Here is a 22972-nt window from a genome sequence, read left to right as displayed (position 1 = left end):
TTTGACAGTTAGCTTTCAGTGTGTGGTGGTGGCCAGGGTTAGGTGAATTAGTGACAGTGGCCCGGTACATGTGTTGAGATTTCTCTGTGGGCCATGGGACGGAGCTAATCCTCCTGCGCAAGGAAGACTTCCAGAGATGAAGGTTCCTTGCTTATGTCACTCTGACTCATTTACGCTTCAGGTGCCATCCCTTCATTACAGCAGCATTCCCCAGGGAGGCTCAACCCCTGGTTCACAAAGGCAACATGTGTGAATCAGCACGCAGCCTGTTATCCTGTTTTAATTTTAGCTGTACTTTTTTTATCGAGCCTGGGCACTTTTAAAGGGCAGTTTTTTGTTTTTTTTCTGTAAAGCAATTGTGAGTCCCGTTATAAAAGCAAGGCAGGAGAGTTCAAAACAAAGTTGTAAGGGGAGTGGGGCAGCTGGGGAGAGATGGCGGCTCCGATCGGCGAAGCTCTTTGAAGATTTATAAGTCTTGAACACACAAGGCTGCTGGGCCCCTGAAAGCGAGCGAGAGGGAGAAAGAGATCATGTTAACTCATTATGTGCCATCAAACATCATTTTGTTTCACATTAGATCAAATCTTTTTCTGTGCTTAATAATTCTCACATTTATACCTCTATACCTCTTATGTTGCTCATCTGCTGTTTGTACTTTTTGATCCTTTTAGATTTTTAGAAAGATTGCAAAGTGATATGCACTTCAAACTACCTGCTATGTCATAGTGTGGCTCAGTGCTTGAAGGAAAACCTAATTGTATTCTTTTTAGTTATTCTTCAATCATATTTCTCTGTGCATAGTAATGGGCTCCTCGGCTTCAGGAACATGTACTCTGCTGCTATGTAGGTCTCCAATCATAAGCCAGCTGCTTTGATAATGGAGGCTAATTTGAGCTCTGAGAAGAAAAGCAGCGGAGCGCCTTTAACTGAGGGGTTGTTACCGGCTGGCTTTCCCCTGCGTGAGGCCCAGCGCAGGCACAGCCCCATTCTGCTCCAGCTCCAGACAGACTTGAATCTCTGCCAGGCCTCTTTATTCTGTGGTCCAACTCTTAATCTGTTCCAGACCTTTTCAGTCAAAGAACTCCAATGTGTAGAGGGGAGGTGGGGGCAGGGAGAGGCAAGGCGAAAGGGGAAGAAAGAAAAACAGAGGAACAGAGGGAAAATGCCGACGGGATAAGCATGCATCCTCTTTAAGATCCAAGGAGGTGGCGAACAGCGAACAAGCCATGAGTGCACTGTGGCCGAGTTCGAAAGGGGGGGGGGGGGGGGGGGGCTGGCCTGGCCTATGTGGATGTGTTGTTTTCAGTACGTACTACTCCGGAGGAACAGCGGGGCGAAGCACACTAGGAGGATACTGGAGTGCACAAATAGACAGATTTCCTCTGCGAGTTTAATGGTTGGCTTTGAAGCCTTAATGTACAGCTGTTAGTTAAACACGTTGCTACATTATCATGTCATGTGATGTTTTTCTGCCTCCGCCGTCGAGAGGACTTCACAGCTCACAGCAACAGTTGGCGTAGTGTGATGAGGCAGCAGAGAGTCAGTTTAAAGGGTCAGTTCATATTTTCTCACGTAGTCTGAGAGGTATCTATTTATTGATTTTTATCAGCAGATTTTTTTTAATTTTTTTTTAGATTTGAACATCTGAGATTTCTGCACCTACTCCAATACCATGGGGTGGATTTTTTTTTTGTGGTGCAAAAAGCATTGAAAAATGACATTTAGAAAACCTTAACACAACTCATTATTTCAAAAACGATGTCCCGTCTTCCTTTTGATAAACCCCCGACCATGCTTTGAGCAGTTTTTATTGGAGGCACTTCCTTCTTAAGAAGAACCCTTTAACAGGGATACCGTCCACGGGATTCTCACAGAAGTTGGAGAAATAAAAAATAGAGATGTTCCGATACCATTTCAGTTCTTCTTCGCTGCTCTAAATTAGTAGTTGCCAGTGGCAGCCATGATACATCCAGGGCGACAGCACAGTGAAGGCTGCTGTTTTGGAGCGGCGAAGAAGAATTGATTTCCGGTTAAACAAGTTGATTTTTTTTCTGGGTTAATAAATTATGGTATTGGATTGGTGCATAGACTGGAGTGCTCGTGATACACAATACCAAATTTTGAGCAGTATCGAACGTATTTCCGATACTGGTATCGGTATTGAAACAACTCTAATAAAAAAACAAACATTGTATTGATATATTTTATCATTAAGTTTTTTATTTTATTAATAACATGACGGTGGTTTAATCGGACAGGTGAAACCAACACAGCTTCCAACTTGAACCTGTGTAGTAAAATAGTTCCCATAAAGCCTGGCCCAGGCCTACACTGTTGATATGACTCCGTTTTTTTCCATCTCCTTGCCGTGCAGCGCCAGGTCAACACAGGCTGGCTTCACTCAGACCTTTCTGTTGTACAACATGATAAAACAGCGTTTGTATCACATCCAGACTGTTTCTCCACTTTGCTTATCTCGACGCTAGAAACACAACACCTTCCCAAGGGGCCTTCTTTTAAACTTGTTAAATTGACAGCAGACAAATATTTACCACGCCTTCAAAAGGTGCTGTGCCCTGGTCACATAGAGAACTTCCCACAGCTGGCACACCCTCAACCCCTGCCTGCCCCAGGTGATGTTGTGGTGTAATACGCCCGGCAGCGTGATCGGCCGATAAGGGCTCGTGTTGCTGGCTCGTTGTGTTGCAGGCGTGCGTGAAGAAGACAAAAGGCAGACAGCATTAACTTGTCTCTTATCTGCCTGGCCCACCAGCTATCACCGCCCATTATGTGCTGCTGACTTCAGCCTGCCCCTCCAAAACCCCCCCCCCACACACACACACACACACACACACACACACACACATATACACATACACATACACATACACACACATACACTCACACACTCTCACACTCTCCTCTCAGCTGAGACTGGCCTCCTTTTTTTATGCTATCACTCTGGCCCTGAACTGAACCTGTCCTTCGCTCCTATCTCACCCACAGATGTAATTCCCTGCTTCGATATGCTCCATTGTTTGTGCATAGTTCCTCCAGTTGGTTACTGTTAGCTGTTTGGTCTGTGAGGGAGTCCTTGACTTGGTGGTTCAGTAGAAACTCAGCTGTCAGACTGCTTTTGGCAACATACCGTTTTGCATGTCATATTCCCTACGCACTTTTTATGCAAGTGAAAATTTCAACTTTGTATTATTTAGCTAGTTTTGGCCAGGTTAACATTGTAGCATTGGGCTATGATAACATTGTACTCACCGTAGTGATTGCGTACATCTGGGAACATGGTGGTATCAATACAATAAAGTCAGCGGGAGCAAGAAACACGATTAGGCAGACAATCAGACAGTTGTAAACAAGCCAACATTGTATGGAAAGTTTGATAGGTCAAAGTTGAACCTGCAGTTTATAAACTTTGCAGCAAGTTTTCACTTTCTCTTCCAAATAGGTTTAGCTGTCTGATCATGGTTTCACACCCTGTCACCACTTCTTATTAGCGACATTACATGAGTGCAATATTATTATCATCGATAGAAGTGATGGTCAAACTACAAAAATAAAGAGCCAGGTTGTTTGAAACTGTCATTTTTCCTTGAAAAAATCTTCTTTCTCCGTATGCCTCTGCTTCAAAACTCACACCTTTTTAAAGGAAAATTCCAGTTAATTTCAACTTGGTTTTATTTTAGTTTTGGCCGTGTTAACACTGTAGTATTCGGCTACGGTAACATTAGACTCACCATAGTGATTGCGTACATCTGGTGGTATCAGTACAATAAAGTCAGCTGGGGCAAGAAACACAAGCCGGCAGACGATCAGACAGTTGTAAACAAGTCTGATAGGTCAAAGTTGATCCTGCAGTCTTTAAACCTTGATGGAAGTTTGCAATAGACAGTCACTTCTGCAGCAAGTTTTCACTTTCTCCTCCAAATAAGTTTAGCTGTCTGATCGTGGTTTCACACCCTGTCAGACTTCCTATTAGCGACATTACATGAGTAATTTAAAGTAATGTAAAGTAAGACCCAGGTTGTTTGAAACTGTAATTTTCCCTTTTTAATGTGTGGCCTTGTGTATCGGTGAGTCTTTCTCCATATGCCTCTGCTTCCAAGCTCAGACCTTAACAGATCTGCAGCTGCTGACACGGCCCATGTGCAGCACCTCTACCTTGAGAACAGCTAATGGTGCCCTGATGGTGGAGCGATCCAGCCACAAAAGGCCTCAGTATCTGCCAAAGATAAGAAGCGGAGAGAAGTAACACACTCTCCCATGGCTTCGGTTGATGTGTGTGTGTGTGTGTGTGTGTGTGTGTGTGTGTGTGGGAGAGGAGGAGGCGGCTCCATGGCTCTCTGTGTGTGTGTGTCTGTGCTGGGGTGGGGTTGTTGGGGGAGGCAGCGTGGACGTAGAGGGAGGGGAGGAGGGGGTGGCAGGCAGGCAGGCGGGGCCTCCAGAGCTTCCCAGGGAGAGCCCTGAGCCGCGCTTCATTCAGCTCCTGAGATAGTGTAAACAGACAGTGATTGAATGGTGATGAGAAAGGTGCCGGGGCGGGCAGGACAGCACAGAGAGGCAGCCCCCCCCCTGTCAAAGGCTTTGTTTTGGTTGGTCCTCCAAGCGCATAAGCAAACAGCTCTCCCCATTGGTTCCATTACTGTTACACCCCTCGTGGTGGAGCACATTTGCTTCTCTTTCTCTACTATAGTGATAAAAAATGTGTGACCTACTTTGCATGCATAGATTGCTGCATTGCTTTACGCATGTTTAGTAGACCCGCCCTCGCTAGAGTAAAGACTAACAAAGATCTCACTGGGGAACAGCTGTGTTTTCAATACACACACATTTTGTTCTGATAATGTAAACATGCAGTTAGCTTGTTAGTTGCACAATGCAATTACATTTAGGGTGAAAGAACTTTGGAAGTTGATAGTGGTAGAGTGTTTACAGAACCCTGATGTAGGCCAGGGGAAGGAGGCAGAGGGATAATCTGTTTAGAAGGAAACGGAACGCACAATGAAAGGATAAGTCATAACTGAAGCAATGTACAAAAGAAACTAACAGAGCCTGTCTTAGTCAGTGAGTGGGAGGGGATCAGGTCTTACAGGAATAGTGGTTGCATCAGTTTCTAGGTGAAAAACTCGTGTTGGGACTTCCCTTGTCCTACACAACCTGCTGCACTGGCACCGCTCTTTTAAGTAGTTCACCTTGTAGACAAAAACGCTCAAGCTGTCAGTCTTGTTATGCAGCCAGGTGTTAATAGGTGTAGTTGCGGAGACGGAAGTGTATTTATAGTCTGCTGGAGATCCCGTGTATATGTCATTTATACAACAGATATTGAAAATTGTCATTGTTAAAGCTGCTTTTAGCCTAAACACAGAATGGGGATGCAACGACAAAGTTGTCTTATCCCACTTAAAGCTTCAGTAGGCAGAATATTTTTGGTATCATTTGGCAAAAATTCCATAATAACCTTTCAGCATATTGTAATTCAAGTGTTCTGAGAGATAACTAGACTTCTGCACCTCCTCATGGCTCTGTTTTCAGGCTTTAAAACATCTAGCCTGTGACGGGAGACTTAAACCAATCACAGGTCATTTCAGAGAGAGAGCGTTCCTATTGGCTGTTCATTCAACGGAGGCAGCTGTCAATCACTCGCGAACTCCAATCAAACTAGGCAGCGCTGATCAAATATGAATCAATATTCTGTTTCTGTAATGCTGTGTTCCGGCTGGTGGGCGGTGTTTTTATTTTTTTCCTCAGATGATCTCAACATGGCTGCCGGGTCACAAACTTTCTCATTTTACAGCTAAACGGTACACTAAAATGTGTTTCTGAAAACATTTGCAGTAACAGAATATTGATTCATATTTGATCAGCGCTGCCTAGTTTGATCGGAGTTTGCTCGGTGACGGCAAGGCTCCAGCTCGGCTCTGATTGTTTGTTTTCCTCCGGTCTATGAAATCTTGCAGATGCCGTGAGGAGCACCGGAGGACACCAGAGGACACATGCTTTGTTTTCAGATTACCTGTCTCATGCACTACTGTCAGGATATAGTGACCATTTTATAAAAATAACTTTTTTTAATCATATTTGCTCCAATCTGTCTACTGCTGCTTTATGTGAGACCCAGAAGATTTCCCCCTGTTTGTCCCAAAGACATTTTTACTGTTGGGTTTGGACATTTCCCTACAGAAGGAAGCTGGAATCACCAGTTGCAGTAGTAACATATTTGAACTCCTTTCTGTTTCTTCTGCAGCCCTGAACCAGCAGAGGATCTCCCAGAGCGCTCCAGGGAAGCTCCCTCCTGGCATCATGGGAAACAACAACCAGATGAGACTGCAGCAGATTGAGAAGGAAAGGCTGAGACTGAAGCAACAGGAGCTGCTTCGGCAGAGACCACAGGTCAGGAATCGGAGTTGAATCAATTTAATAAATATTCAAAGGCTTTTTGGGAAGTACCGTGGCCTCAAGGAGGAACCACTGACTTGGATCAAAAAGGTCACAAGGTCAATACTTTGAGTATGTGAAAGTCCCTCAGTGAAGTAGCAAGACACTGGATGCCTAACTGCTCACTAGCCGAATGAGGACATCAGCAAAATGTTTATGGTGTGAAACCTAATGTGCTATCTTGAATAGGCCTTTAAATATGAGTCATCATTCATAGGTATAGCGGTGGATCTTAAGCTCCCTTAATCACTCTTTTATTGTTACACCACCCTGCAATGAAGTCCCGTGAGTCACATGTGGTAATTTTATCACTTCCTAACTGTGATGTGTCACAGGGTGGCGCAGCCAAGTCCAGTAGTTTACTCAAGGCCGTGTCATACCAGCAGAAACACAGCTTTATTATTATGAATGAGGGTGCTGGTGACTTGTTTACCATGCCATTCCCATGGGTTGTTTAAAGTTCACCGTGTAGGAAGTGACCTGAGTGTGTACTGGCTCCAGGCTGTAGAGGGAAAAAAAGATGATTTGGACTGTCACTTACTGAAAGTGACTCAGAGCACATGCACTGTAAGCTTGGGTGACCTAGTTATTGTGGACTTTCTGAAAAGTCACGCGAAGGAGAAATCTGGTTTACATAATGGGGTTAAGAGAAACCTGGTTAGAACAGATAGGTTTCTGCTAGAGAATCCTGATTTATTAGCCATGTCAAAGCCTTAAACTGCTCTCCAATAGAGATGCACCGATCCCACTTTTTCAGTCCCGATACCGAGTACCGATCCAATACCAGTGTTTAATTAATAAGCTGTATGCCTCACTGTGTGGAAGTGACTGTTCTTTTATGTGTAAGGCAACATCAGGCTTGACTTTAACATTGCTTTTTTAACTTTGTAAAACAAAATGTAACAAATACATAAAACATTTTTATTTAATTTATCCAAATTAAATTTAGATTTTTTTAATTAAAATTAATAAATCGTACACAAGCAACTTGGTAAAAAAAAATCTTCAAAAGTAACACTTTTTATTTATTATTAAAATAAAAAAAATCTTACAACAACAACTTAGGGGGGGAAAAAAAATCCAAATTAACAGGAATTACAATTCAAGTGTAAACCTTTTTAATGCAGCAAAAAAAATCTAAACAGGACTTAAAATTCTAGTATATAATGTATCTAAACATAGAATAGAATTGAATAGATTGGATCTTTGAGTCAGTAATCGGCCTGATATCTGATCCGGTATCGGTGCATCCCTAGTCTCCAACTTAGTTTTTAACACATCTTTATGCATGTAAACAAAGGTTTTAGTGTAACCAGGTTATTTCAGTGCATGCATTTTCTATTTCCTGCCTTCCTACTAGATTTCTCCTGGTTTGTGTGCCATGTATAGTGTATAGTGATAGATACAGGATTCATTGATTTATGCAAGGAAAACATTGGTTATAAAGATGACACATGAGCAGCTCAGTTATCCAAACCTCAGGCATCCTCACTTGCCAGTTAAACAAAGCGCTTAATGGAAAATAAAATGAGATTGGGATTGCAGACCAGACTGTATAAGAGCTCCTCTATCAGACTACTGACTAGATTCCAGTAAACTCCAAATTTCTGTAACTTTAGAGGCCATATTGTTTTTACAAATTCAGGAGAGCGTGATTATAGTAGAAAATGGTGCAGTTGTGCAGGCTATGCTTGTGTGGAAAGTTCAACTTTGGGGCAACACTTGCCACACCCAAATGGATTCCACATGGCAGAAGTATGATGGAGAACGGGTGGCGATGTATGCAACCTGCTGGTGGCAGTCCAGCGCTGACGCTGCTCAGTGGTGCAACAAAAAGCGAGCGAGTAAAGCCATAAAGGTTGTTTACAGTACACAGCCCTCATAATCCCTCTTAATCAAAACCAGATTGTTTACATGCGTGCACGGGGATAAATGTAGAGAAGGAAACACCTTCAAGCACCGCTGCGAGTACACCTGAAATAAAAACACCTTGCTACTTTATTCAAGGCTAATTAAGGCTTGTTATTCATCTTTTTTTTGCCTGAGAACATTGTGTCCATTTTTCCTCAACCGTGACCAATAAAAGCTTCTACTAAGCACTTAAGGTGTCTAGCGGCAATTTTACATCCTTACTAAACATCACATCCCATTTGGCCGCCTCTCTGTTGTCGTCCACGACCCCGTAAACGTTTAATGAGATCTCAAACGGTGACACCGGTCAAGTCACTTCACCCTCTCCTTCAAGGACTTCCAGAGGAAGGAGGTGAAAAAGAACAACATGACTTCATATCCGTAGTCCTTATCTGATCAGAGCATGATCTGAGCATGTGTAGAAAACAATTGTCGCCAACTGTTGTCGGCCCCCTCGTGTAATCTGACACTCTGTATGGGGAGGGAATGGAGAGCACCATGTTGGCAGTCTGTGTGTAATTCCTTAATGTTCTGCACTGACAGCAGAGCAGCAGAGCAGCAGGGGTGAAAGGCAGTTGTGACGTGTTTTTTATGAAGCTGTAGCTGTGTATAATTAGCTTCTGGTGTTAGGTGTGGGCTTGTGTTGCTCATGGTTTTTTTGTGCTTTATCGTCCACAGGAGCTCGCAATAAGGAATCAGCTGCCTACCAGTATGGATCAAGATGGCGGCACGAACCCCGTGTCCTCCCCTATGGCCCAGGATGCCCGGACCATGACCGCCAACAGCTCTGACCCATTCCTCAACAGGTTGGTTTCATACAGAACCCAGGAGTTCCCCCCCACCCTAGTACTACAATCACAGCTGAGGTGCACTGATTGACTGTCAGTGCACTTGGCGAAGGCGGGCTTCCATTCTGGTTCAGCTCGCCAGACTTAATGTCCGTCCGAGGGAGTCTGTGTGCTCGGCTGTTTGAGCTCTGGTGAGAGCTCCCCGAGTTACACAAGTAGTACAAACAGAAGGCCAGTCTCTGGGCTTAACCCTCCTCACATGGTAATGTCTCACTCAGACCAGCAGCTTTGTGTTGGCGTTCATTGCACAATGACGACCTCTGGTGTACAACTGCTGCAATAAAAGGCAATCAGAACCTAAATAGTGGTGTGGAAGAAATGATGAAACCACACTTTATTCAAAGTGGAGATGGACAACTTCCACAGATTGAGTAGTAATGTCACAAAACCCCGATGGGAGATCTGAAAACAGCTGCACTTAGTTGGAAAAAAACCTCCTGTCCCTGTTCCTATCTGTGAACGCTGCTCCATGGCATTCTGGGGAAATCGTTCCTAGCAGTTCAAGCTCTACTTCTTCTGTGAGCGGATGAAGTGAGAAAAAGAGCTGAATAGCAAGCAGGCCATGAGAACATGTGGTCCAGTCAGTAGACAGGCCAACCTAATCTCCCCTCCTCCCCCTGTTGCCTCCACTCCCCTGCTCTCACAATGGCCTCATTCATCCTGCCTCTGCCATACTCTGCCTACATATTTTTCCCTCTGCTAATTAGTATAGGCTTGTCAAATGTCTTCCCTCTGCCTCTTTGTCTCTCTGTTGCCCCCATTCACCGTTGCTCTTTTTGCTATATTCTGCCACAGAGGGCAAAAAAAAGTGAAGCTCTGTGTCAGTGTGGATTAGTTGCCATCGTCGTTCAAACAGATAGAACTGTTGAGACGTGGACGTACGCAGAAGGTCCCTGAAGGGAATTGAGGCCACACTGTTACTTTTCAGCCTGTGTGCTTTTAATAACCGAGCATGTTTGCTTTGCTGGATCAGTTAATTAGATTCACGCAGTTCCGTTTCCAAGTGAAGGTCATTGAGGTCATCTGCAAACTCTGCTGCTGAGACAAAAAGCTTTTTATGGCCCTCAGTTTGATGGAAATCATGTTGATGTTTATTAGAGATTGTACAGAGTTTATGACCCAGATTTCTTTGTTTTGGTATTTTCAGCGGGACCTACCACTCCAGGGATGAGAGCACAGACAGCGGCTTGAGTATGAGCAGCTACAGCGTCCCTCGCACTCCAGATGACTTCCTCAACAGCGTGGACGAGATGGACACAGGTAAGGCCGATTACTTATCAGACACTTTGGTCTGTATTCGGACATCTCTTTGCTTGGATAAGCTGTTGATGAACTTTCTGTAGTTGGTGCTCTCTTTTTTTCTTTCTCCCAGTTTAGTTTGTGTTTAACGCCACAATGTATTAATGTCGGCTGAATAGGAAGACAGAATGATCCTAATAACAACATGGGATCATTAGTCAAACAGTGTTACCTGAATCCCCTTGTAGTCACTCGACTGTAGGTAATAGTACAGTTTATTTCAGATGAACTTCATAGCCACGTTGGGTTGTTGATATTTCACAATTATTTCAAGTCAAGTCAATTTTATTTGAATAACCCAAAATCAAAAATTTTGCCTCAAGGGGCTTTACAATCTGTTCAGGATACAACCCTCAACACCCCTTCCTACTATGTGGGTGATGTCAAAGTTGCTCATATTTACAGTCTGTACAAAAAGATAGGAATGAGGTTCAATTATCTTTTACTGTAATGCAGCAAGCTGACAAGATCTTCCAAACATTCTCTAGCTTGCTTAGTCAAATCATTTAAAGGAGACATAACAGGCTAATTTTAGGGAGGGAGCGAGGCACAACAGCTATGTTATAATACAAATAGGACTGATAACAATAATCAACAGCAGTGGATATAATAGTGATAATATCAGTAATAGTAGTAGCAGTAGTAATAATAGAAATGCTGATCAAACTTCTAAAGTTGTTCCAGTATTGAGGGGGAACGCTGTAACCGGCAGCCACGAAACGATCTGCGTCAATGTAACGTTACGTCCACTAAAAGTGTTTGTTTTTGCCACTGACAGCCTCAGATTGTTATAAGAAGTGTCTGACAACTTTATGAAAAGGGGCCTAGGGAGAAATAAAACATATTTCTAACCTTTCTCTTGATCCGGTCTGTTTGTTATTGTGTCCAAGTCCCCGCTCAACGTCTCGCTGTGAAGTCTGAATATCCGTATACTCTGGCTCAAATAAATACGGGCGGTCATCGAATCATCAGACCTCATCCACATTGTTGAAATCATCTAAATATTCAGCCGTGACATTGAAAATATTTTAGTTAACACCAAGCTACGCTTTCTGTACTCCAACAAAACAAACTTTGCCCGGCCGGCACTCGCGTTTCCACCGCAGCACGTCACCTCGCAAGATTTCAGAACGAGATTTCTCCTTGAACGGTACTTGGACACAATAACAAACAGATCGGATCAAGCTAAAATGTAAGAAAAAGGGAGTTATGTTGTCAGACACTTCTTATAACAATCAGAGCCTGTCAGAGCAAAAAGGAGCACTTTTAGTGAACGTAATTGACGGTGCTAGCTTGCCCAGATAGGATTACACTGCAGCCTGTGAGCAGCTGCTGTCTGCAGAGCTCTGCCTCCATACTGGACCAGTTTCAGAAATTGTTGTCCCCATTAGTCACTTGGATACAAACACATGGGAAAATACGGTCCAGGTTCCAAATACCGAAGTTACCCTTTAATGCTTTCTAGTCTAGTGACTGTGGTGAAAAAAGTTAATCTGGAGCCTTGTATACCAGCTGCTATAACAGAACAACGATCTGTATCGGCCGATATGGCTCATCGGCAATAAAATACTTGATCGGGGCATCTGTAGTTTTCCATATGTCCTCTTTAAAAATGTTTTTCCTTTTCATCAGGCGACCCTCTTCCACCCTCCATGGGAACACAGCCCAGTCGTTTCCCCGACTACCTGGACGCCATCCCGGGAACAGACGTGGACCTGGGCACCCTGGAGAGTGAGAGCATGGCGGTGGAGGGCGAGGAGCTGATGCCCAGTCTCCAGGAGGCCCTGAGCTCTGACATCCTCAATGACATGGAGACAGTGCTGGCAGCTACCAAGATTGACAAGGAGAGCTTCCTCACGTGGTTATAGAAGATCCGAGCGGGGCGCTCCTTTTACTCCTCACTCCTACACTCTGAACTGCTGCCTGCTCTGCTGATCTGTGAAGGAGTCATAGATGCTTTTTACAAGACATTTCAGCGAGCCTCTCTGGACTTCTGTTGTCTGTCTCGGCGTGTAAGGCCAACCTCTTTTGAGGCAGTATTGTTTTCTTTCTTTTCACTGGTGTGTTATCTCTTTTATTTTGTCTGTGTCTTCAAGGCTGGCCCATGAACAGACAATTAAGCAAGGGTCCCCAAATCTTTCACAGATCTGAATGAACGAGTGAATCTCTCTCTTCTCCTGGCCTCCCCTCAGAGCTGAGCTGGGCGGGTGCATGTACTCTTCTGCAAGGACTGCCATCATCAACTGGAGTCTCTGGTGCCTCTTTTTTCTTGCAATATATATATATATATATATATATATATATATATATATATATATAGCGTGAAGCCGCACTACTTAACTGCATTTGGGACTATTTCATCTAGCTTAAGTAGCTTTATATTTGGCCTTGTACGTTTTTATTCTTTTTTTTGTTTGTTTTCAACGAGCCTGAGAAACCAAAAATGATGTATTTGAAGCATAAAGAACAATACTGATTTGGAGTAAAGGTAATGTGAGGCCCAGTTTGGACATGTTGGCTTTGCTTCGGGGGGGTTATGGTGGGAAGGGGGGGGGGTTCTGTGAGGGTTATAGCCTGGGGACCGTCTACATTGCTGCTTGGCTGTGCCAGCAAGTCTAAGTTAAACCTTTGATAGATCAAGTGCCTTCAGTTGTATTTTTTGAGACGCGAGCAACACGAACAATTACTAAGTTTCTGTAATGCAGCAATACCCATTAGGCTGTGTTCATTTACATCAGCCACGCTTTCCTCTAGCTAATGTTCAATAATCAAAATTGTATTTTTGTTTTATAAACACATTATAAGGGGATTTAGGGATTTCTGTTTTTTTTAAAACCCTAGCTTCTAAGTATCTCAGTCTTATCCAAGCCTAATTCATGATTCAGTCTTTGTTTTATCTTTTTAGTATCCTTTTATTTTTAGGTTACTACATATGTATGATAGCTTAGATCAAATGGCATTTTTGCTTCTTGTTTTTAATTTCTTTCATAGATGAATTAATACATTTTTAACAGGGTCGACTGTTATAGCACACCACTTCACCGAGATGAAGTCTGCCAAGACGGAATGATTCAGTTTTGGCTTCTTTTTTTTTTAACCATTTAGCTGATTCTCTTCTCGTCTCTGATTTACTATATACATATTAGTGTTATTGTCTATTTGTTGATCACATGCAGCTTTTACTATCTTTCCTAAACAATTAACCAAAAAGGCAGATCTCTTGGCTAAACAGAAACTACAACGCTTTGATCAAGTAAACTTTGTGACAATGTACATTATACAAGAGTTACAATGTTTGAAAGCAGTTCCTAAGGAGGGAGCGGAACCCCTCTGTGCGATGCTGTGTGTTGAAATGAGGGGTTTATTATAGACTACAGCTAGGACAAGTTTAAGCAGGTTTAAGGAGTGATGTGGAGGGGCAGTGTAGAAGGCCAGGGTTTGACTGACGGCGGTGAGTTACGCGGATTGTTGGATTTTTTTTTTTTGTGAAATAATTAAGAAACAATCAGTTATTATCTCAGTCAGGAATTGTTGTGGCGGATTCCAAAGATGTTTTTGTAATGACGCTAACACTTATTTTTGCTTCCATTTTCACAGAGTCCAGAAACCGGTATGATTTGTAAATCAGCCTCTGTATGAACACACTGTATAAGCTAATGAGAAAATGATGTAGGTTTAAAGTGTTAATGGACATGTCTGAATAGGTCTAGCTGAGAGATTCTTTTTTATTTTTTAGACGAGATGGTTGTTTTGAGTGACTAACCCTGAGATTTTAAAGGATGAGGTTTCAGAACAGAGAAGCAAGTGATTCTTCTATAAGCGCTCTCACATGTTTACATTATCTCTGAGTATAAAAACTGCTACCGTTGCAGTGGAGACAACACACTGACAAATCTCTCATAATCATATTATTTTGATGTTTACACCATGACTACATATTTGCATGACTGCAGTAACCTGAATAATCAGCCTGCCGTGCATGCCCTTGGTTGACGCCCTGCAGGGCGTCACACTGATTCAGTTGCCAACCGATACTTAATCGGTAGCATTAACTTGATGGAACAATATTGTTTTTATTTTTAAGATCAGAGATCATGAACAATTTTTTTTATTCTGTGTGAGAAACCTCTTTTTAGTTTTGATTTTATTGATCAATAAATCATGTGTTGATGATGGATTTATAAGATGGATAAACAGTGTTGGTGAGAACAATGCAACTAAAATGAGTGGTACACTACAGTGCTTGTATTGCACGGCTACAGAGTTTTCATTTTGATGCAATGACGCATTTTGTCACAAACCTGATTTTATGCTTACTTAGTGTGTAATTGTCAGAGCATATTAGCTGTTGACTGTCATTGTAGCAGTAGAACTAATCACACAATTTAAAGGATTTTGTATTTAGAGTTTTTCTAAATGCACATGAAATGAATTTATATTCAGTAATGATCTCTTCATTTTTTTTTTGATAGATATGTGCATGTGTTTTAGAACAATAAATTCTGTTACATTATATCTTGCTTCATATGATACTTTGAAATTGGCCTGAAATAAAGTATATACTTTGTGGTAATATTTTCCTTGTGCGGTATTGTATTTCATTGTTTGTATTTTCAAAAATTGATTCTAAATGTACACCGATCGGCCATAACATTGATTATCTCGTTACAATGGCACCTGGCAGTGGGTGGGATATATTAGGCAGCAAGTGAACATTTTGTCCTTGAAGTCTATACTATGATTTTTTTTTTCTTTTAATTTTCGACATACTATAGCTTTTTTAATTTTTTTCGACACACTGTACTATGACTTTTTTCAAATAGTATATTTAAATTTTTTTGACGTACTATACTATGACTTTTTCGATAAACTATACTATGACTTTTAAATTTTTCAACATACTATACTATGACTTATTTTTTCGACATACTATACTATGACCTTTTTTATTTTCTTGACATACTGTACAATGACTTTTTTTCGACAGTATGTAAATGTTATGACTTATTTTTTCAACATAATATATGACTTTAAATTGTTAGACATATAACTTTTTTAAATTTTTCGATATACTATACTATGACTTTATTTTTTGACATACTATACTATGACCTTTTTTCAACACTATACTATGATTTTTTTGACGTACTATACTATGACTTTTTTTCGATATACTACTCAATGATTTTTTTATTTTTTCAGTACACTATACTATAACCTTTTTTATATTTTGGATAAACTGTACTATGACTTTTTATCGACATACTATACTATGACTTTATTTTTTCAACATAGTATAGTATGACTTTTTTTATATTCTAGCGCCGCCTAGTTTGACCATTTTGTCGGAGTTCACAAGTGATTGACAGCCAGTTCTCATAGACGACAGTTGGTCAGCAGACTTCAGATCAGCTCTTACTGCTTTATCAGCTGTCTAAAATCTTGCAGTTACCATTAGGAACACCAGAGGACACTGGAGAACACAGAGACACATTATTTTTTTCATATTACTTGTGTCATGCACTACTGTCAGGATTTAGCGATCATCCAATAAAATTAACTTCTTTTAATAATTTTTGCTCCAATCTCGCCTACTGCTGCTTTAACCTATGAGATGTCTGTTCATCATGGTTGTGCCATTTTTTAAGGATTATTTTGTCAATATCGCAATAGTGTTTTCCTTTGTATTTCCGATATTGTGTTGACAAGAAGATGCAAGGGTTCAACAATAAATCACTGCTGTTAAAGCTGAAGTAGGCGAGATTGGAGCAAATATGACTTAACAAAAGTTATTTTCATAAAGCGGTCGCTATATCCTGACAATAGTACATGAAACAGGTGACCTGAAAAAAATCATATGCCTCTGTGTCCTCCTGTGTTCTCCGGTGCTCCTAACGAACTCCGACCAAATGGTCAAACTAGGCGGCGCTGATCAAATATGAATCAATATTATGTTACGTTACTGCCTATTTCTTTCCTCAGATGTTTTCAGAATCATCTTGTAGTGCACGGTTTAGCTGTAAAATTAGAAAGTTTGTGATGCGGGCACCAATGTAAAATCTGTTGAAGGAACTCCAAGTTCTGGTCACATGACCGGAGCACAGCCAATAGGAACGCTCTCTCTCTGAAATGACCTGTGATTGGTCAAAGTCTCCCATCACGGGCTAGAGTTTTTCTAAAGCCTGAAAACAGAGTCATGAGGAGGAGCAGAAGTCTAGTTTTCTCTCAGAACACTTGAATTACAATATGCTGAAAGGTTATTATGGGATTTTTGCCCAATGATGCTAAAAATATACTGACTACTGCGGCTTTAAAAGCTAAAAGACAAAATAAAATGCTAGCCAGCTGAACAAAGCAAAGACATGACCTGTGTATTTAAAATCACAAGTGTTCACTGACCTCTAGTGGTCACTGTGAAGAACTGCAATATCAAATTCGTCAAGGTAGCATCAACACTTCTGAGCAAATGCACACCGTCTTAGCACATTACATGATGCAGGGCTTCATATTTATTTTATAACAAAGTATACATTAGAAGTACAGATACTATTATTAACATATAAATGTCTCTGATACTTCAAAAGAATATAATCAGTATTGATAACTGTATTATTCCTACTAATTGCTAAGTCTGCAACAGTAGTTTAACAAATGCTATGAGGCAGTTCCTACATGTGACCACTGGAGGGCATTACAACTTGTGATTTTAAATACACAGGTCAAGTTAGCAACAGGTTTACATTTTCATTTACCAGTTGTTTAATAATGAATAATGTTCATTATATATTTTTTAAGCATTATCATTCCTGAGTCGACCTCTATGTTGATGCTAGGAGATGTTGACCTGTGTATTTAAAATCAGGAGTGTTTGCTGCCCTCTAGTGGCGACAGCGAGGAACTGCGACATTGAATTAGACAATTAACGTCAATTCAGGTATTGTAGCATACTCACACTTCCGGTAAATCATTTCAAAATAAAACTTTCCAGCGTCCCTGACTGAATTTTTTTATGGCATACTACACTTTGACTCTTTTTATGACATACTATCCGTTTTTTATGACATACAATAGCTACTATGACTTTTTTATAATTTTATGACATACTATACTATGATTTTTTTATGGCATACAATAGCTATTAAGAATTTTATATTTTAATGGCATACTTTACTATGATACTTTTTGACATGTTGTGATACATACAATAATATGTCAGTTTTTATGGCATGTAGTGTATGCTCATGAATGTTTTCATCTTAACCATCAACTCCATCAAGTGTAGTGAATAGATGGCAGTGTACAGTATATAGTATATTTTTGTTCTTATACCATATTATTTATTCATCTATCCGTTGATCTGTTTTCTTAGTTTCGGTTATAGGGATGCAATGCTTACTGTATGTTGGTGTTGGTTAACAAAAACTGAACACTAAATAAAACTCAACATAGACAGATGTAGTTACCCCACCTGACTGCTGGACTCTAGACAATACTACGAGCATCAAGGCAACAACAAATAGCATAGCAATACTTCCATGGAAAACCTTCAAAATAAACTTAACAACAAAATAATTACTTAAATTATCACTTAAATTAACAGATAGGTAACAGAGGGACGTGCTGTCTGGTGGTGGGCACGTGATGTGGCTGATTTGAGGCAATCAATCAATGTCTTAGTCATGCAAGTGTCAATTACTCACCTGGCTGAGCAGGTAGGTGCTGGAAGGACAATCACTAGTGGATATAATATGTCCACTTTCTTGAATCTGCACAAATATTAAATATTAAACAAGTTTTTGGGTCACGTGCGGCAAACAGAACACAGGGACACTTTGGTGTAGAAACCTTCCTGTAATCAGCCCGAATGCAAAACATCTGTGTTCCTGACACAACATCTCAAGGGTATTGTAGTCCTTTAGTAGACATGGCCTACACAAATGGAGGGCAAAGATACAATATATGAGACAGAGGAAATGCATTTATAAATACAAACAAGTGTGATATTCCCTTCACAGTGACGCTGAGAAAACAGTGTTCCTTTAACTCCAAAGCTGGAAGAGCCTCCAGATCATTTATCTCTAACCAAAGGTTTCCTCTAGATCTCCTTGTTGGTGTAGTTCTCTGTTCCACTGTGTCAGAAGGAGCATGGAAACAAATAAATAACACCTTATTTCATACGGAGCAGGTCCAAACTCTATAACTCCGTACTCTATAGTTAAAGCTGAAGTAGGCGAGATTGGAGCAAATATGATTAAAAAAAGTTATTTTCATAAAAACGGTTGCTATATCGTGACAGTAGTCACATGAAACCGGTAACCTGAAAAAAATCATGTTCCTCTGGGTCCTCCGGTGTCCTCCGGTACTCCTAACGGCATCTGCAAAATTTCACAGACCAGGGGAAAACAAGCAGTAAGAGCTGATCTGAGATCTGCTGTCCAGCTACTGTCTATGAGAGCCGGCTGTCATTCATTCGCGAACTCCGACCAAACGGTCAAACTAGGCCGCGCTGATCAAATTGGAATCAATATCATGTTACGTTAATGCCTATTTCTCACCTCAAATGTTTTCACAATCATCTTGTAGTGCACGGTTTAGCTGTAAAATAAGAAAGTTGTGAAATCTGGTGATGGAACGCCAAGTTCCGGTCACATGACCGGAGCACAGCCAATAGGAACGCTCTCTGTAACCCGGATCCATGGATACCTGTGAGACAAGAAAGCCCTAAGACTACGAGGAGGAAATCAAGTTAGTAACATGCATACAAGCACCCCGTAATACAACATCTTTTACCTGTTCCTGGATGTGAAAGAGAATGGGTTTCTATTGCATGTTTGGGGTGAAGTGATCGCACACTTGGCAGTACAGTACTTTATATCTCATCTGAAGATATTTTACAGGAAAACAGAAAGAGATATATTCATACATTTTGGAGTTATTCAGTGCACTTCTCAGATATTTCTGCATGAAATGGAGCATTTTTTGATTTGTAGCACAGTGTGCTGTTACTCAACCAAACTTCAACACATTTCCAGATATGCTGTTTATTTGTCATCCTTTGAGAGAGCCATTGGACTACAGATATCAGCCGTATCATTTCTAGTTGTTTTCCATGCTGATGTCAGAGAGGTCGGCAGCACCAAACATTTTGTTTTAGAAGCTGCTGATGCACATTGAGAGTTAATAATTAACATTACAGCTGTTTGAAAAAACGCATTGCATAATCACATTTGATACAATAAATATATTAGTATAATCCTCAGAGAAGTGGCAAAATGAAGCCTAAGAAGAAAACAAAAACAGCACTTTTTATTTATTCATTTATTCAAATCAATTTCATTAATTACATGTATTATAATGTCTCATTACTATCCCAATAATTATTAAATATCACATAGAAAAAAAAAGAATGGTTACATTACTTAAATTGCATCAAAAACTACCACAGATGAAAAAGCTTGAACAATAAGTAAGAAAACATTTGTTGTGGCGAGATTCTCTGTGTGTATGGTAGCAAAACGTCTGAAGGTAAATACCGTATCATGCTAAATAGTGGATGCAGATCTAGAAACTTAACTTGGAATATCAAGATGACCTTGAAAGCAACACAGCAATGTTTTCTTTTCACAGTGTGAATTTGGTAATTTATCCTATACGACAGCACTACAGCATGAGTATGACAAACAAATGACAAAAACAGTGACTACGAAGAAAAAGTAGTTTCTTGGCCGATATACCAGGAGTAAAATATGCAGAGTACTAAGGACAGAACACAAATTCCTTTCACAGTAAATACAATACAAAACAATACAGTATACTTGGATAACAAATAATATGAGTTTATAAAATTCCATTTTAACATTATTTACAAATGTTACCCCTTACATCCATAACCTCTATACTTTGAGCAGCGGGTTGATTTTTAGCAATCTGTGACCCAAATTCAAGAGTGACTGCCCAGAATCTCATCCAAATTTATATCTTTCATCCAATCGTCGTTCCCAGAGCCAGACTTGAGCAGAGAGTCTATGAAGTCTGAGTCCGTGTTGATCCCTGGAACTGTGTTGTCTCCCTCGGGGAGGAAGTCAAAGGTCAGTCGGTTGGCCCGGTTATTCTGGTAGCTGCTAGGGCTGGGACTGGGCTCTGCAAAGTTGCCTGCTGGTACCCTCTGTTCAGGAGAGGACTGGTTCAGGTTCCCCACCGCTGACGGAGATCCCATCATCGGCTGGCTTGGTCTGGGGCCTGTGTCTCTTATCGAGGGGTTATGAGGGAGCATCCCAATGTCTGGTGCTACCTGGTTGGGAGGGCCGATGTGCCTCTGTTGGTACGGGTGGTTTGGCATGTCCAGCTGCGCACCCGCAGACTGTAGTGGATTGGGTATCCGCCTAACACCGAGTCCAGTTGTCACTTGCTTGTTGGCTGAGCCCCAGCCCATGTTGACTTGATGATTTTTCATCAAGCCTCCGAGACCCTGTCCCGGTACCCCCGAGGAATGCAGGTCAGCTGTCGTTCTCGGGTGTTGTACACCTGCTACATTGTTCATCCCGAAAGAATTTCCATGTGCGTTAGGCCCCAGGAACCGAGCTTTATTTTGATTTAGTCCAATTCGATTCTGATTGTTAGGATGCTGGAACTGACCGATGCAAGGACTCGGACGACAATCGGTCCCGATGCCAAATCTGCGGTCCGACGGTGAAGGACTCATCTTTGGACCAGACCCACTCGGGAGGTGACACGACATGGACTGTAGGTCATTCTCAGGGCCGTTGCTGGAAGACTGGGAGGAGTTTTGACCTAAAGAGTTATCAAGAAAAAACTGATTACAATGGTCACTATCAGCATTTAAAGCATTTCGGACTCATCAGAACTGAACTGAACAGTACCTGTGAAGATGTTTCCTTGCTGAACTCCCACCATACTTCTAGACTGCTTGTAGTCAGGCGGCGGTCTCGTGAGATGACGATTGAACTGATCCTGAGCACTTTCTTTGTCCTTGATAGGAAAGACAAATAATCAATTATATCAAATTCTCACAGCTGCTTATTAATTGGCGAAAGCTGTATGATGTAAGATGTAGCTTACTGGATTGCCAATGGTGTGCTGTTGTTGATTAAGCGCTCTCTGCATGGCCTGAGTTTTGACCGGGCCCTTCTGCTGGTTGTTGGGTGCTGGGAGCCGTGGCTGCGACTGGGCCGACAGGACTCCTAAGCCTCCATTGGTGGGCAGCCTCGGGCCAGGAGGAACACCCTTAGAAGAAGAGACAAATGAGGGTTTAATATTAGTGTCAGTGGGCTTTTTCCATTCTCAAATTTGCCTCTTCTCTGCTAAATACCTGGAGATGTGTGTCAAAGTGCTATGAAAGCTGTTGTGGAAAAACACAAAACCAAAACAGTGCAATAATATGAGTTGACCACTAGAGGGCAAAACTCTACAAGACATCATAGATCTGTGTCAAAGATGCTATTCAACCTCCAGAATGTGGTCAAGGCTACTCCCTCTGCAGATGAAAAAGGGAGACTTGGAGAGAGGCTTTTTTTGGAAGGGGGGAGCGCGAGCCCTCCTCAAGGCCTGCTTCTCCCTTGATAATTGTGTCTAAAGAGAGTGGAAAGAATCCCTGAGACAGCAGGAAATGTGTGCCAATGGGGAGTTAAGCGCCAGCACCATGACTACCTCCATTTAATAAGCTCTCCTTTACTGATCACTGTGTTGTGTTTGGCACGGAGGCATTCCATCCACTAGAAACCCATTTGGCTCCTGACACTATCACACTGATTAAAATGTTGTAGTCGGCGGCACTCAAATGAAATTGAGATAGCCAAACTGGCTTTTTGTTTGAAGTCTCGTGCCGAACGTATGCTTTTTCGCAGATAAGCTCTCGCCATCGCGGTGTTTGAGATGTTAAACGTCCTTGTAATGCATATTTTTCTTAGCTTTTTTTAAGGCAGCTGTGCAGACCATCCGAGCGCTCCAAGTAAAACCTCTCTTTCTTGTGGACACAAGGACACTCTCGCTATGCTCGAGCTTCAACCAAGTGCAAGCATTTGTCATGAAGGAGGTTAATGTGCACCGAATCCAAGTCAACACACGCTGTGTATACAATGTCAGTCATTGTGTTGACTTAAAATGTTTCCCAGGGTGAAATGGATTAGAAATCCAACAGTGCATTTAGCAGAAGCTATTACTTAGAGGACAGATTCTTTGCAGAGGAGGAATCTCTACAGGGTGGTGACTTTGTGGTCCCGGAGAGAAAAACAGAAAAAGAGAGGGAAGTAAGTGTACATGTGTGTGTGTGTGTGTGTGTGTGTGATAATGAATGGGGCTGAAATTTGGAGAACTAACGAGACAGGATTAGAGAACGAGGGAAGTTGAAACTCATCAGGAGTCACAAGCCATTTCACATGAGCTAATATTCGCCTTCTTGCCGAGTTCAACCCACACAGCAAACCAAGCATGGCAATGAGGTTACACAG

General features: G+C 41.5%; 2 protein-coding genes across 3 annotated transcripts in view; one reads left to right on the top strand and one right to left on the bottom strand.

The window, feature by feature from the left end:
* Positions 1-15080, top strand: part of yap1 (Yes1 associated transcriptional regulator) — a 34947-nt gene extending 19867 nt beyond the window's left edge. For both annotated transcript variants that reach the window (XM_074640421.1, XM_074640422.1), the window contains 5 exons: positions 6257-6402; positions 9037-9164; positions 10354-10466; positions 12138-12776; positions 12826-15080. In XM_074640421.1, the coding sequence (XP_074496522.1) occupies positions 6257-6402; positions 9037-9164; positions 10354-10466; positions 12138-12373 (623 nt within the window). In that variant the 3' untranslated portion in view covers positions 12374-12776; positions 12826-15080. The remainder of the gene's footprint in view (positions 1-6256; positions 6403-9036; positions 9165-10353; positions 10467-12137; positions 12777-12825) is intronic.
* Positions 15081-19808: 4728 nt separating this feature from the next.
* Positions 19809-22972, bottom strand: part of maml2 (mastermind like transcriptional coactivator 2) — a 46648-nt gene continuing 43484 nt past the window's right edge. Inside the window, exons 3-5 of the mRNA XM_074640419.1 lie at positions 21585-21749; positions 21386-21494; positions 19809-21296 (exon numbers count right to left, since the gene is read on the bottom strand). Of these exons, the coding sequence (XP_074496520.1) occupies positions 20446-21296; positions 21386-21494; positions 21585-21749 (1125 nt within the window). The 3' untranslated portion in view covers positions 19809-20445. The remainder of the gene's footprint in view (positions 21297-21385; positions 21495-21584; positions 21750-22972) is intronic.

This window comes from Sebastes fasciatus, chromosome 7, assembly GCF_043250625.1.
Source record: "Sebastes fasciatus isolate fSebFas1 chromosome 7, fSebFas1.pri, whole genome shotgun sequence".
Classification (NCBI taxonomy): domain Eukaryota; kingdom Metazoa; phylum Chordata; class Actinopteri; order Perciformes; family Sebastidae; genus Sebastes; species Sebastes fasciatus.
Note: the sequence above shows the minus strand (reverse complement) of the source record. Positions and strands in the feature narration are given on the sequence as shown.